We start from the raw sequence: 16728 nt of genomic DNA, 5'->3' as shown, positions 1-16728 counted from the left end.
TAGAAGACAGAAATAAAATCAGCATTTTCTCAATGTCAGCTTCAACTTGCAAGCCCAAAGACAGATACTATTTTTGAGCTTAAAATGTGATTGACCAATGGCTTTATATTTTTCATTGCAAAAGCCAAACTATTTCCAAAGTTTATAATTAAAGAGCCAGATGTAAATCACTGTAGCTCTACTGAAGTTAATGAAGCTACTCCAATTTATACTTGCTGAAGATCTGGCCCAGAGACTAGTTTTAGGGTTAAAGCCTACCATTCCCCAACAACACTAATTTATTACTCCCCCATTCCCCTCCACCATACGTTGAATACAGTTTTAAGTCCGAATTTAAAAAGAATTCTCCATACAGCTGAGCACCATCTTACCTGGGCTCTTTGCTGAAGATGTAGCAGCACTGGACAATTAGTCGGTCAGTACCTTGGGTTTTCAAAGCTTGCTCTCAGCCACTTGCAAATAAGAGGCCTTGAACTGGTCACTGAGGAGCTGTAAATGAAGGAGCTGTTTGGGCTCCTGATGCCAATGCTCACAAGTCTCCATTCACTTGAGCCTCACCAAACCCTATGTTGTGGTGTATAAATAATGTTGGGATTTTTTAGAAGGGATATAACCTCGTATCCTTTAGGGCATAAACCAACCAATCTGAGAGGGGTTAGGGAGAAACTGAGCAGATTATTCCATAGCTGTCCACCAAGAGGTTTTTTTAACCTTCCTCTGAAGCACCTAGCACTTGCTGATTTCAGTCAAGTTATTGGACTAGACAGACCCTTGGCAGACCACCACCCTCAACAGTCCCAGGTTTCATGGGACTCTCCCACTTCGACCCACAAACCCTCCTGTCACACAGGGCTGGCTGGGTTTGGCTCCCCGCTCTCGGAGTTGCAACCTGACCTCTGATGCACTTAGTCACACAGCACTGTTCGGGTTTGGCCTGACCCTCAGCCCCATGCACCAGGGGACAGGTTGCAACCCCTGGATTGGAGGACTAAGCCCAGACATCCCCGTGGGACAAGAGCCGCAGGAGCTGCCGCTCTGGGGTGAGCGTGAGGTGGGCTTGCTCTGCAACTCCCTCCCCCACACTGAGGCCTTTCCCGGGGCACCCCCTCTCACACAGGAGTTACACCCCTCTCCCCCAGGGCAGGACCTGGCATGGATTGATGACCCGGCACCCCGTCCGTTGCCCCGCGGTGACCGGACATTGTACAGGTTCCCTTTTGACTGGATTTTCCAGTCGAAAATCAGACACCTGGCAACACTGACACTGGACCATATTCTCATTATGATCAGCATATTTTTAAGAGCAATAAATATCTCCAACAGGTACAGGTAATACAAATTTGTTTTCTATGTGCTGTTGCCTCCTCCTGAATATAAGTTTGTTTGCCACATGCTGTTGTCTCCTTCCCTGGTTGTGAACACAAATTTGCAAATTTGACACCATCAGATCAGGATTAAACAAAGACTGTGAATGGCTATCCAACTACAGAAGCAGTTTCTCCTCCCTTGGTGTTCACACCTCAACTGCTAGCAGATCACCTCACTCTCCCAGATTGAATTAACCTCGTTATCTCCATACTGATTTATACCTGCCTCTGGAAATTTTCATTACTTGCGTCTGATGAAGTGGGCATTCACCCACGAAAGCTTATGCTCCAATACATTTTCTGTTAGTCTTAAAGGTGCCACAGGATCCTCTGTTGCTTTTTACAAATAAGAGATTCTCCAATCCCTAACCCTGCTCACTGCAACACATGCATTCCTTGGACATAGGGCCTATTAAAGGTTAAAGATTTTTTTTTAAATCAGAGCCCTTTATGAAAGTATTGAAAGTTACTCTCTGTCAAACTTTCAGGGCTCGTCCCTCCCCAGCTAAGCTAAGGTGCTTCAAAATGCCACAAAGCATATATTGATACGTTCAGTATTATTTTTTCCCCATTAATACTTTATTTGGGTCTTAGGCAGCTTTAACCACATGCACTCTCAGTACAGCAATGATAATGGTTCACTAAGGTTGCAGTGAGTATATAATGGAACTGAACCAGGCACCACAGCTGAAAATTGATAAGACCAATTAACCTTTTCCATAGAGTTCGTAAAGGTTAATTGGAAAACCTCAGCTAAAGTTTTCAAAACCTCCTATGTCACAGAGGATCCCAAGTTCCATTTTCAAAAGTGATTAGGCTCTTAAATGCCTAAATCACATTTGAAAATGGGAATAGGTGCTTTTGAAAATTTTACCCCTCTTCTTTAGATTTTACCCAGGTTATAATAATGATTGGCTGTGTCCAACTGGCCTGTAAAACCAGCATTTTACTGGGTTGTAGTGGCTCTATAGGGAAGAACCTCAATAACCCATAAGTGTTGTGTATTACCATATATATATATATTTTGCTGTGAACAAGAGCTTTAAAAATCCACCACTGGAAATAAAATCTGTTATAAAAAAAAATTTTTAAAACCCTAAAGGAACTAGCTAGTGGAGCTGTGCAACTTTTTCTCAAGCACAATTCCATAGTGAAACATTTCTTCTGAATTTCAAATGAATGATGAAGAACATAGTAATACAAAGCAACTGCAGGGGGGTAAGGAAATTACTCCCAACCCACATGAAACAGTCCACAAGCATTGGTGAAGAGATAACTGGCTTAAAAAATAAAAAAGAGGGATAATCATTTGTTCCATACCAGTCCTGCACTGCATTAAACGACTCTTCACTGGTGATATCATACATCAGGATGAACCCCATAGCGCCTCGATAATAGGCTGTAGTGATAGTCCTGTATCTCTCTTGTCCAGCAGTATCCTAAATAAAAAAATGGAAGTGGTTAGGCTTTGTGGCCCAGGGTCTCAGAAATAAGAACTAAAAGTTAGGGTCTTACACCCATATTTAGGCAACTAAATCAGTGTTCTGATTTTCAAAAATGCTGAGTACTCAACAGTTCCCATTGCAGTAATTGATTTCTGTTTATATTTTAGTATTAATTATGTTTCTGCATTAAGTATGTTCTGATCATTGTGTTTTGACACGTGTCCTGTTAAAAAAATAAGGGAAAATGTCAACCCTTTAATTGCTGTTCCCTGCCACACGCTCTGTGCAGCAGCAGAATGTGGCAGAGTTCATTGAATGTCAACACTTCCAAGCAGATGGAAATGGGACAGCAGTTAAGGGCTATTCTGTGTAAAGAGTGTATAAGAATTTAGCACTGATGAGAGAGTGAAATCTTTGGTTTAGCCACAGAGTGGATGCTGCAAGTGCCTTTTGTGAAAGTGCTGTTTAAAACAGGACTATGTGAAAACACACTAGGAAACCTTTAGTGCGCACCAGTAGGATCTACATGGATCAGTTAATGCACAGCATATTAATGCACTTTAGAAATCACACCCCAATAGAGAGCACAGTACCCCACTATGTAGACAAGCCCCTGTCTGGAGGGGCTACCTTGAGGTGAAGACAGTAGCTCAGGGTTTGTCTATACATTAAACTTATTCCAGATGAAAGTAAAATGTGAATTTTAGGGCTTGTCTACACAGGGACATTCAGGAAAATTAATCTGAATTAACTGAAGGTGTGAATTAGGCAAATAGCATTAAATTCCTGTATGGATACTGTAAAAAGGGACAAAGAGTCCTGTGGCACCTTATAGACTAACAGACGTATTGGAGCATAAGCTTTCGTGGGTGAATACCCACTTCGTCGGATGCATGTCAGACTAACACGGCTACCCCCTCTGATGTATGGATACTGTCATTCAGAATTCAAGTGGCTTTAATTCAGATTAGTTTAATTCACAAAGTAAATACGAGTATCCACCCAGGAATTTTGAAGGCATTTAATATGGTCTAACTAATCCACTTTAAAAGTTACTTTGGATTAATTTTGCGCAGTATCCCCCCATAGTTAAGCGTTCAAATGAAATAACTTCCAGAATAACTCCAGCAGTGTACTTTTATTCTAGAATAAAAGTGCCTTTTTCTGGTTTCGCTCAATCCACTTCCAAAGTGATTTAAACTAAATTTATGTACATATGGATTTATTCAGGAATAGTTATTCCAGAATACCTATTCAAGAATAATTTCATATGTAGACAAACCCTCAGTCTCCATGTCCATTCAATTTTTGGCCTATCTGCTGGGACTGCCAATGTGGATATGAAATATTGGTGAGTTTTATGCTGACACATGGCTACAGGAAACCATTTCACATAGGCTATTTGTGACACTGGCAGACCAGGTGGCAGCTCATGCCAAGGTCCCCATGTCTCAACTGAATACTCACAAGTACATAGCCGTAGTCAGTCTGGCTCACCCGTGTGTTAGTATTAGAATTATAAGTCTGTGTTTAGACCGTACTGAATGGTCACGAGTTACTGCATGCATTAATCTCACTTATAACATTTGCTATGCATCCGAAGAAGTGGGCTGTAGCCCACGAAAGCTTATGATCTAATAAATTTGTTAGTCTCTAAGGTGCCACAAGTACTCCTGTTCTACTTATAACATTGGTAGCCATATTGTAAGGTAATATTTAAGTGGTTGTATTGTGAACCTCTGTGACTGCGTAAATGACAAGATAGGAGAGAGAGACTAATTAGTGTGAAGGGCTGACCTTCAAGAGTAAGTATTATGCTCTTCTCAAAAGGAAAGGTCCATCAATACCAGACATACTACTGTTGGACATTGCAACTGGAATTTCCTATGTATTGCAACAAGAGGACTAAAGACTTTTGTTATTCTGCTTTCCTCCCTGTGAAGATGACTCAGGCAAGTGGACTGCTCCCATTAGCTGAATTTGCAGCTCTGAGCACATGGCATGAGGGGGATAAAAGCCCCCCAACAAAAGGAACTTGGAATCTTTATGTTTTATGCTCGCCAGGTTGCCAGAAGTCTGGTCAGCTCCACGCAGCTCCCGGCAGCGACCGGCATGTCCCTGTGGCCCTTAGGAGCAGGGGCGATCAGGGAAGCGCTGCACACTGCCCCCGCCCCCAGCACTGGCTCCGCAACTCCCATAGCCGGGAACTTCAGCCAATGGGAGCTGTGGGGGTGGCGCCTGTGGGCGCTGCGCCTGTGGGCGCTGGCAGCACACACCATGCAAAGCCCCCTTGCCCCTCCGCCTAGGGGCCGAACATGCAGAGGCTTCTGGGAGCAGCACGGAGCCCCAGCAGGCAGGGAGCCTGCCTTAGCCCTACTGTGCCGCCAACCAGGAGCCGCCTGAAGTAAGCACTGTCCAGCCAGAGCCCGCACCCCGAACCTCCTGCCCCAGGTCGGAACCCCCTCCCGCACTCCAAAGCTCTTGGCCCCAGCCTGGAGCCCCCTCCTGTACCCCAAATCTCTCATCTCCAGCCCCACAACAGATCCCCAACCCTCTGCCCCAGCCCACAGCCCCTTCCCGCACCCTGAACCCCTAATTTCTGGCCCCAGAAGCCCTGAGACTCCATGCCCCCCCGCGGGGCTGTGTGTGGCCCACAACTGATTTTTTTTTCTGTGGATCAGTGGCCTCCGATAGACCAGGGGGTGGGGAACCTTTTTTCTAACAGCTGCTTCCTTTATCTCTTCAGATGCAGTGAATGTGATGGGCAGGGAGGGGGGGGGTATCTTGGAGTGACTGTCCCTCCTTTTTTATAGTTTCAGTCCCCCTCTTGAAAAACATTTCCAGCTGAAAACTAGGAGACAAAGAGACTATGTAGAAGGATATTCCCTGCTGTTTTTTTTCACCTGTTTGAACCTCCTTTGTTTGCCCTCCCTGCTTGATGACTCTGTTTACTGCTTCAATGCAAATTAAGGCAAAACACACATTCCTTCTTTTGTTTAGGATAAACCTGACTTCTGCCTGGGTAGGGCTGTGGCATTTGGAAATGTGTTAATAACATCATACAGGATAATCTTATAACTTCACACAGAACGTTGCCACACATTTTACCAGGACAATACGGACTAGGAAATTACAAGTTTCAAAATGATACCTTACAAGGCATGTTTTGTACAGAGGTTATTAAAATAGTATGTAGGGTATGAATACAGGGGCGTATTCTGTCATGGTGATATCTAAGGTGCAATGGACCTGGGGTTAGTGACTGGTCCTTTGGAACTGGGAGTAACCTGAATATTGCTGTCATTCTAGGTGTAAGGGACCATCTATCACACAAATAAACTTATCTGAGTGATAAGATAAACCAGGGTACCAAAGGGGACTGTCTGTTACTCGATGTTAAGGCTGTTATAGTGCCTGACGAGTTTACACTTGATAATTCATTGGTGAAATCTAAATACAGAACTCACAGCCAGTTTGGGGTTTGTGCCCTGTTTCCTAAAAGTCTGCCCTGAAGTTGGTACTCACATCCTTGAGTCACTGCAGGCAGCAATACCATTTGATGCCTATTAGGTGAGTGTAACAACTTTTACTCATTACTGAGGTGGCCTAGATTTAACCTAACACCTAGAGGTGAAAAGGTCTATAATTACCAACCTACTAAACATTCCATTCCTTTGGATCTGCTCCATGAAGCAGGTACAGTACTCAAGTAATTAAAATATCTTCCGTTTGGGAGGTATTATGGATTATTTGTACAAATGTATTTCATCCATCTTCCAGCAAACAGCTGCTCTGAAATAGCTGTAGGGAGACCAGAGCCTTATCTTCAAGGCACACGCTCAGTGTAATACATTGATTGCTGCAGTTACTCTTATGGATAAGCAGTTCTTAAATGGCTGGCGGTGCTCAGCTCCACACTCCAGCTTTTAAAAAAGGCCTTTCATGCCACTGGTTTAAAACATGATTAGCAAAGTTTCCTCGCCTTAGTCTTGGAGAAAAATGTCTACGGCTATGTCTACACTGCAAGGCCCGCGGCATGGCCACAGCTGGGCCAGGTCAGCTGACTTGCAATCTGAGTCCCGGGACCCCAAGGCTACAAAGCTGCAGTGCAGATGTTTGGGCTCAGAAAGGAGCCTGCGCTCCAACTCTCCACAAGGAGGGAGGGTCTCAGAGCCCAGGCTCCAGCCTGAGCCTGAACGTCTATGCTGCAATTTTTATCCCCGCAGCCCAAGCCTTGCAAGCCCAAATCAGCTGACCTGGGTTCTGAGACTTGGTGCCACAGGTCTTTTAGTGAAATGTAGATGTACCCTAAAAGGGCTTTATCAACCCTGCAGCTTCAGCAGAAAAATTCAGAGACTGGTTGAAAGAGTCTTTGCAGAATATAGTTTAAGGCAAAATCCCCCTGTACAAAACTCCTCCAGAGATGTAGGGCCTGATTCTAATCTCATCAGCACTGGTTTAAATCAGGAAGCGCTCCACTGAGTTCAATGGAGTTACACCTGTGTATAACTGTTATAAGTGGGATCAGAATCAGACCTGACGTATTGCAAGTCTCACTTCCCATAATTTCAATAGACACAGCCGTAGTGCTCGCATCTGCTCATGAAGGGCTAAGATGCTGTCTGCCTAGCAAGCAAGCCTTAATGTTTTTTTTCCCCCTGCTTTCACAGTAACCACTGGTATTCTTCACCAGGGTGTTACAGGGTGTTCTCTGGAGGAGGAAGGCTCACGTAAACAAGTTCCTTGCAGCTTCCTGATAGGGTTTGGCCTTCCACCACAACCATGGAGCCAGGCAGTCCGTGGGAATATCTACAGCCCTAGCCCAGAAATATCTCCTCAGTGGAGAAAGCTACAACTTTCTACACCAGAGGATCCTTCTCTCTCCTTAAGGGTATGTCTACACTGCATGCTTCTTTCAATGGTGTGTAGAGTACATACACAGGTAACACATGTCTCTCTTCCTCCTGACTGCACAGTTCCCTGCCTAACACTGTGATATCCCCACCAAGCCAGTCTGCCTAAAAAGGCCAGTTCCTGTGCTTTGCTTTCTCTCCAAGGGCTATGAACAGTGTATTGCCAGCAGTTACGAGTTACCACACACCTCTTTCTAAGACAGTATGTTTATTCTTAAGGTAAAAGCGTTACAGAGAAAATAATAAAAGTCCCTGTATGCATGCTAAAGCTTACCAGGAGTTACCCATCCATTTTACAAGGCTCTAGTAGGCCAAAGTCTTTCCACCTCTTCTGCAAGGGTTGGGGCCCCCCTTGTACAGAAGGGATCAGAAAGAAGGTCCTGTGTCAGTTCAAGCTCATCCTTTTAGACCAAAAGCCCTTTCTTTGTCTCTGGAAAACCCAGCTTGAACCAATACATACACACCACTCCAAGAGGTAGTTCCTCTCTAGAGTTGTTCAGTCTCAGCCCTGGTCTATACTTAAAATTATATCGACCTAGCTATGTCACTCAGGGCTGTGAAAAACACTGCATGCTATAGTTAGGTCGAACTAACCAACCCCTAGCATAGATGCAGATAGGTCGACAGACAGGAGAATTCTTCTGTCGACCTAATTACCACCTCCCAGAGAGATACAGTAACTACATTGATGGAAAAAACCCTTCTGTCGATGTAGGAAATACCTACACTACAGCGCTGCAGCTGTGCCACTGTAGTGGCTGTAGGGTAGACATGACCTCAGTGACTCACCTTAATCACCCCGCACTGGTAACCTCCCCCCATGGAGTAGAACACAATCATACATAAACCGTTCATAAACCTAATACAATGGCCCCCAAGATACTGCATGCAGTGCAGTAGCTATCATAATTGGATTTCTTTATTCTGCGTTTGTAGCAATTCCCCACCCCACCCTGAGCTTAAAACACAGCAAGCCCTTATATGTAACTAAGGACCTAAGTTTATTGTTTGGGAGAGTCTTCTAATGAAGGGGGGAAATAATGAATACTGATGGCTTTTTTGAGTTGCCTGCAAGACCTTTAGACAGAATGTAACTAAGCTGATTAAAAGACCAGGGAAGCAACTACATGAGGTACAGGCAGAGATCAGCACAAATGATGTCGTAGTTCTAATTAACAGCCTGGGAAGAACTGCCTGAACCTTCAGTGTCCAGAAGCCTGTTTGGCTGTCCCTGACTAAGAATCAGATAGCTTTTTATAACTAGGCAAAGAAGTATCTTAGCAAGGTACATTAGTGCTAATAACTAACCCAGTGTCTGGGTTCTCTTGCGATAACACATGTACCTCCCCTTGACATTCAACTAAGTTTGCTATATGCAAAAGAATAAACAAAAAACCCTGTTGCATGGGACCTTTGGACAAAAATATGAAAGCTCTTACAATACCTGAGCCATCAAAAGTTGAGACTGAGTCACAGGGAAAGACCCAAGACCCAAATGTGTTTGCACGGAGTACTTGTGTCAGATGCCTGACTACTCAAATGATCCAAATCTTAACTATTCATGATAACATTAGCATATCCAGATTTTTTTAAACCTGCATTATCAGAAATAGAAAGCCAAGGACAACATTTAAAAGGGTCATCATGCTTAAGATTTTAGGCCCCAATTTCATGCTTTTTTATTCAGGTTTGAAAGTCAGGATTCTCATTGATGTTGTTCTTTTGACAACTATTTGTGACCACAAAGAATTTAAAAGAAAAGTGCAATTTCTCATCTGAATCAGGGTCAATCTAATCTAAGCACACGTCACATATCACTTTTGTCCTAGAGCATGTGACAAACAGCTTGGTGGTAAAAAAAAAAAAAAAAGATCAGACATCTATATGAATAAAAGATTGATCTGCAGTTCAACTGCTTGGATACAGTCACAAATGTTTACATTTCCAGTCCACTAACTCACTGATTTCTCTTCATTTGGATCCCTCACAATGACGCACTTCTGCCTTGAGTCAATGATATAAAATATATTTTTAGAACAAAAATCCTAGTTCTTCCCTCCTCTGGGTTTTCCAGCGCATTCTGTCTAGTCTGTGTCTGTCTTAGACGCAGGGCCGGCTCTAGGCACCAGCAAAACAAGCTGGTGCTTGGGGCGGCACATTTTTAGGGGTGGCATTCTGGCGCGGGCCATGCCACCCCTAAAAATGTGCCCCTGCCGCCCTAACTCACCTCTGCTGCTGCCGCTCCAGCACCGCTGCTCGCCCTCCCTCCCAGGCTCTCAAACCCGGGAGGGAGGGAGGGGGAGATCCCGAGCGGCTGCGGCGCGCGAAACAGCTGATTCGCGCGCCGCGGCCATTCGGGATGTCCCCCTCCCTCCCGGGTTTGAGAGCCTGGGAGGGAGGGCGAGCAGTGGCGCGCGAATCAGCTGTTTCGCGCGCCGCGACCACTTGGGATCTCCCCCTCCCTCCCAGGTTTGAGAGCCTGGGAGGGAGGGGGAGACCCTGAGTGGCCGCTGCGCACCCACTGCTTCTCCCTCTCCCTCCCTCCTAGGCTTGAGAGCCTGGGGGGAGGAGGCAGGGCTGGGGATTTGGGGAAGGGGCAGAGTTGAGGCAGGGCCAGGGGTGGGGTAAGAAAAAAACGGGGGGGGGGTGGCCAAAATTGTTTTCGCTTGGGGCGGCAAAAATCCTAGAGCCGGCCCTGCTTAGACGGTAAGAAATTTGGGGCAGTGACTGACTATGTCTTAGCTCAAAGCACACTGTTGATGCTTAACACACAACAAAACAGCAACAACAGTCACCGCTGCATCACGACATCAGTGATCTCCAATGGACGCATGTCCACTTGAGAACTCGGTTTTTCTCCGACAGGATGAAGATATTTCTGCCCTCCCCCACCCAACTGTGAGATTTATAATATGGCTTTTTATACCTTCCTTTCAATGGTGCTGTTGTTGGAGACAGGATAACGGATCATATGGCCCAGTGATGCCAGGAGTGACAAGTTATTTGACATCTAAGCATCTGTTGAGAAACATCTGACTCCTTGAAATCATAATTTGATTCCCAGAAGAGTTCCCTCAGCCCCTTCTCCTTGCAAGGTAGGCAAACTGAGTTTGTGAAAAAGGGTGAGCCCTTTGGCGATTCCATACCTATACCCAAACAGAAACAAGTGGCTGGCTTATAGAGTCACTACTTATGAGGTTCTGGGACCCTACTTACTTGGTGTTCTTATATTCAAGCACAATGGGCCAAATTCAGACCTGCTATAAGCAGAGGCAACTCTGTTGACATCTGTGAAATTTCATCGGCTTATACAAAATCTGAATTTGACCCAACTATATTCACACAGACATGGTGGCTTGGTCCAGCCACGTTAATAGGGGGTTCTCATCCATCAGACTCTCTGAGGTCGCATCTTGAAATGAATGTCCTCCATAAAGTTATGGAAAGAGGAACCATGACAACTCCACTGCTGGAAATTTAAGCTGTGTCTTGTCCCACTGTGCTGCTGAAGTTCAGGGATTGAAAACCATCTTGGGCCAAGTATTTTTTTCCTTTTCCCAGGAAAAATTATCTTTACCTGTGACTGCCAGATTGGGGGGGGGGGGGGTCTATTGGCTGTAGGAGATCCACCCCCATTAGTCTTCCCTGTTTAACACTACCACCCTGGAACTATGTGCTTTTAACCTTGTTTCTTTGCTGATGCTGATTTGATCCCTGCAGACCTTCCATCTTCTTCATTAAAAGAGTAAAGTAGTTGGCTGAGCTGCAGGGACTTGGTGGCTCTTTATGGCAGTCCTCCATATTATATTGCAGGGGTTCTCAAACTAGGGGTCGGAACCCCTCAGGGGGTCATGAGGTGATTACATGGGGGGTCGCGAGCTGTCAACCTCCACCCCAAACCCTGCTTTGCCTCCAGCATTTATAATGGTGTTAAATATATAAAAAAGTGTTTTAAATTTATAAGGGGGGGTTGCACTCAGAGGCTTGCTATGTGAAAGGTAAAAAAGTTTGAGAGCCACTGTTATATTGTATTGTATTTTATATACCCAAACACACACATTTAAAAAAAAAACAAATTTAAATTTTTAAACATATTGGAAAGAATTAAAGGCCCTAACACACTTAAATGTACCTCTGTGCTATGGGTGTGTGTGTGTATGTACACACACACACACACACACACACACACACACAGAGTAAGATGAGGCCCTGAAACATAAGCTCTTGTGTCAGAGGCCCAGTCTGAGGCCTGAAGCCTGAACCAAAGTACTTCCAGGCATTGCTAAGCAAAAGCTGGGCTATGAGCCAGAGGCAGGCCTTACTCACAGAAGTTGGCGAGAAGAGGGTTGTTAGAAGCAGGTGCATTCACACATAAGCGCTAATAAGAACTTGTGCCAAGATGACACCTGGACAGCCCGATACAAGGACACTCCATAGACATAACAAGGAACAGGCAGGTGGATCTTAAAGACAGGGTCAAATGGACAGCATGATGGATAGATCTGTTTGTCTGAAACAACATGATCAAAGGGGGAGACAGCACCCTAATGAGCCAAGGGGCTGTACCTTAATACATCAGTAGGGATGAGTAATCTGTCCTGTAACTGTATAAAAGTAGGTCCCGGAGTGCGCATCTTTGTCTGGCCTCGGGGGCAGTGGAAAGTCCCGCCACCAACTCAGCCAGTCCATTGCCAGGGGGCACAAATTCATAGTATGTCTTGTAGAGTCTACAGGAAACTATTACTGTGCTTCGTTTGACAATAAACCTGGCTCGGGTTCCTTCGTAGAGTCTGTGGTCTTTGGGGGTTCTCTCAGGGTCTGCTGTGTCAGCTATCTGCGCAGAGCTGGGGCAGCACACAGAGGGAATACGCACGCAGCCGACTGTTATCATCGAACAAGAGCAGAGCACCGCAGTGGTAGCTACTGACAACAACAACAACAACAACACACACACACACACACACACACACACACAATATTTCATAGGGTTATATACAGATTTTATCAGCATGAATTTGGGATGGCTGTCATTACATAGTCTTCCCAACAAGTATTTTATTTGTGCAATTTATCACATGGTGGTCATTACCCTATATGTAGTATATTATCTTCTTATACATATTAGTACTTACATAGGGATTTTAACTCATTCCACCTAAATTCCCTCTGTAGTTTTAATTCAATATGATTTTTTAATTCTTTTCTTTGTCTTAACTGTTGTATAGTGTTGGTGTACATTGTTAAATAGTTGCAGTGTTCCACTCTAGAAGTTTCTGCACTTCAGCATGGTGGATGATGGGATAAGATTTATATACTTTTTTCCTTTGAAAAGGATACTCTGCGTTAAAGGCATCAAGAAAGGGGCTAAGCAAAAGTCACTTCTGAGACAAAAGGAAGTTTTGAGAATATTAGGCGGTGAGAGAAGAGAGCTCAGGCTGCCCTATGAATCACTAAAAAATTAACAGTAAAAGTAATAATGTTGATGAGCATTGATCCTATTGTTCCTGCTGGCATCCAAAAATAGAATTAAACAGGAGAGCAAGATGAGTCACTGGTTACTATGGAGGAGATATGACATCATGAAATGCTTGTGAAGCTTAGTTCTCTCTCATTTCACCTGCTGGCAGGAGCAAATTAACCCTAGAGTTTAGCTCTCATTAAAACATTCCAGGTCAAGAGACAGAATTAACCATGTTATTTCTCTCTCATTACCTAGTATTCCCATTGACCATGAGCCATTGGAACCTACTTGAGTGAACTCATGATATAATGAAACCCTCTTAACTGCAATCAGCTAGTTGCAATATAGGTTATATTAGCAACTTGGAGAAAAAATATTCCAGAGGAAAAAATGACTTTACTGTAAGGCCTTGTCTATGCTAGGATTTTTTCCTTAAAGTTTCCCAACTCTGGCTACCATCACTTCAACTCCAATAGTGATAGTAAAGGTGGGAGGCCTAGTGCAGAGACAGTGCCAGTGGCGTGCCAGTGTTTCAGCCACCCAGTTTTGTAGACCTGCTCTGTGCAGGGTTAGACCACACAACCACATGCAGCTCCATCTAGATTAGTACTCCCAGCATTGCTACCAAGGGTGGACCTGTGCCAGTAGGACATTTTAGGAAATAACTTCTAGTATAGAAAAAGCCTAAGGCCTGGTCTATGCGAAAATTAGGTCGGCTTAACTATCTTGCTCTGGAGTGTGAAAAATCCACCTCCCTGAGCAACATAGTTAAGTGAACTGAAGTCCCCATGTAGACAGTGCTAAGTCAACTGAAGAATTCTTCCGTCGACCTACCGCCTCTCAGGGAGGTGGATTACCTATGCCGACAGGAGAACACCTCTCATCGGCTTAGGTAGTGTCTACACTTGAAATGCTACAGTGGCGCAGCTGCAGCACAGCATCTGTGCTGCTGTAGTGTTTAAAGTGCAGACAAGCCCTAAGAGGTTTTACAAAACATGGTTAGTCAGCAGATGGGCACAAGGTTTTAAACTCCCTTCCTCCCTTTATTGTTAACTCCGTTTTCTATAACTGATGCTTTGAATGCCCCTGGGGCAAACTTATACTACTACAAATAATAATAAAGTCCTATGTTTATATACTGCCTTTCCTCCCAAAGGATCCAAAAGCACCTTACAAACAAAACTCATATAGGGGAAAAAAAGACCCTAGACTCACTTCACCCCACCACTCAAATGCAGCCATTTCTGGAGTGAAAACAGCAATTGACTAACATCACTCAGCAACTCTACACAACAATTTAGGTCAAGAAGTGAAAAACTGACTCAGCAAGGCATTGTTTTTGGTCAGCAGAATGTAATTACCCAAAGTGGAATCAGATCAAGATACTGTGATTAACACTCCCGCTTATAAGGAGTTAAAATAAATGATTTTCCTTTTCCTAGCTGCTTTGAGATCACAGCAAGGGATTAGCAGCCGTTGCCCTATTCAGCCTGCCAAACAATATTTGGGGTTGAAACAGGGCTGCTTGCTTCACAAACATATCTTCCCCTGCTTATCACTGCACAGGTCAGGTTTCCCTTCTGTGACATTTACAAGCCAGTGCCTGCAAAAGAGAAAAACTACACAAAGATGTACACTGAAAAAAGGAGGATTAGGTTCACTGTGCCTATGTCTTACAGATATCTTTTATCTAGCTCAAACATCTTCATTTGTCTGCACACAAATTAAAATGCCAGTCAGTTTGATTTTTTTCTTGATCCTGTTACTTTGAAGGAAAAGCAAGAAATGCACGGGGGTGCAAAAATATAGGCAACTCCATAACGTATCTCCTCCCAACTTCCATTTCTTTAGTAGCAAATAAATACTGGAAGTTGACCGTGAATAAAATTCAACAGCTCCAATGCATTGTCAGGACTATGCACTGAGTGCAAATGATCGAATCATTATTGCTACAATATAAATATTTGTTTTATTAATAATACACTCAGGTTCTTGAATTACAATAATTATATGCATGCAAAGCACTTTATATTCCTAGATAAACCGATGTAAGGGATATATATAGGGATCTGTTACTCCAACACTGAAGTGCAGTTACCACTAGGATGGAATATGGCAGCTATTTAAAAGCTCAGAGCAACATTATACAACATAAAAGGACAGTCTCAATCCAAGTTTATTTCTATCATAAGCAAACTGCCAAAGGAGAAAACACAAAATTCAGGTTAGAGCATCTTGTTATGTGGTCTTTTTAGCATTTTGTACAGATCCTAATAAAAGATTTTAGTCTAGCAAGTAACAATAGAAAGATGATAGTTGATGTGAATCTGCAACATAGATTTCAGAGTGGTAGCAGTGTTAGTCTGTATCAGCAAAAAGAATGAGGAGTACTTGTGGCACCTTACAGACTAACAACTTTATTTGGGCATAAGCTTTCGTGGGCTAAAACCCACTTCACTGGATGATTAGGTTAGAGTAGTCGGCTGGGAGCCAGGCCTCTTCAGTCCTATTTCTAGGAGGTCAGATGTCAGGATAACGACCGTGGTATAAAGATGGATAGATTCTATTGATTTGCTGTGTGATCTTGGACCATTTGTAAAAGAGGGGTAAAAATATCTACATCACCGGGGTGTTTATGAGGCTTAAATTAGTTTGTGTGTGTAAGGTGCTGTATGTATCCTAAGTAGATGTCCCCTCAAACAGCCCAAATGGGGTAATGACAGCAGTCTTCTCTCTGTCTTCCAGATCCAGTGCCACCTGGAAATACCCAGAGGTGAGGGCTAAAGATTCTGGCCCTTCCCAAAAGATCCAGAAACTCTGACTTTCGGAAGAAGATACACATCCTTTTGGGTCACCTGGATCAATCACGTATAATCACAGAAGAAAGAGACACCTCCATCTTTCTTCGCCACTATCACTCAGGCAAAGCCCATGGACCATCTCTTTCTTTGTGGATGCCTGGGAAGACCAGATCTTGCACATGTCAGTTGAATTCCTGGAAGACAGCTAGAAACACCCTCCTGTGTTTCTGTTTAATTGGTTCGGTTTTCTCCAGGAGGATTCGGTCAGTGACTGTGTTGGTATGCCCAAAATTGGTGTCATCTCTGGAGAAGAAAGGCATCCTTAAGTTTTTTCAATAACTTGACCAGTTGCTGTACCTGTTCTTCAGTCAGATCCTCCTGGTCAATCTGTACTGGAACTTCCCATTGCTGATTACCACTGGTTGAGCCTGGAGATGTCATACCTTCAACCTTGTGGATGTATAATACCTGATTTCACTGAGCATGACCTTTCCCACTGGGACTACTGTAGCTGGCAAGTAGACCTCAGCACTGTGAACCCTTGGATGAAGTAGGATGGTCCGTGCCTTACCATTTAACACTCTTAGTGGAATCTGTCCATCCTTACTTCGGGCCAATGTATTGGCCACATATACTCCTTTGGGCAAATCTGTTGCATGGGACCCTTCCATTAGAACAGAGCCCTGCTCCTGCTTTGACAAGGCACAACGCTGTCCTTCCAACAGTCTCTCACTAAGTGGT

The 16728-nt window shown here is 44.1% G+C and overlaps 1 protein-coding gene across 2 annotated transcripts in view; it reads right to left on the bottom strand.

The window, feature by feature from the left end:
- RAB3B (RAB3B, member RAS oncogene family) overlaps window positions 1-16728 on the bottom strand; it is a 135605-nt gene that overhangs the window by 38128 nt on the left and 80749 nt on the right. For both annotated transcript variants that reach the window (XM_054037860.1, XM_054037862.1), the window contains one exon: window positions 2688-2806. In XM_054037860.1, coding sequence (XP_053893835.1) covers window positions 2688-2806 — 119 coding nt within the window. The remainder of the gene's footprint in view (window positions 1-2687; window positions 2807-16728) is intronic.

This window comes from Malaclemys terrapin, chromosome 8, assembly GCF_027887155.1.
Source record: "Malaclemys terrapin pileata isolate rMalTer1 chromosome 8, rMalTer1.hap1, whole genome shotgun sequence".
NCBI classification, from domain to species: domain Eukaryota; kingdom Metazoa; phylum Chordata; order Testudines; family Emydidae; genus Malaclemys; species Malaclemys terrapin.
This window is presented reverse-complemented; position numbering and strand designations above follow the sequence as displayed.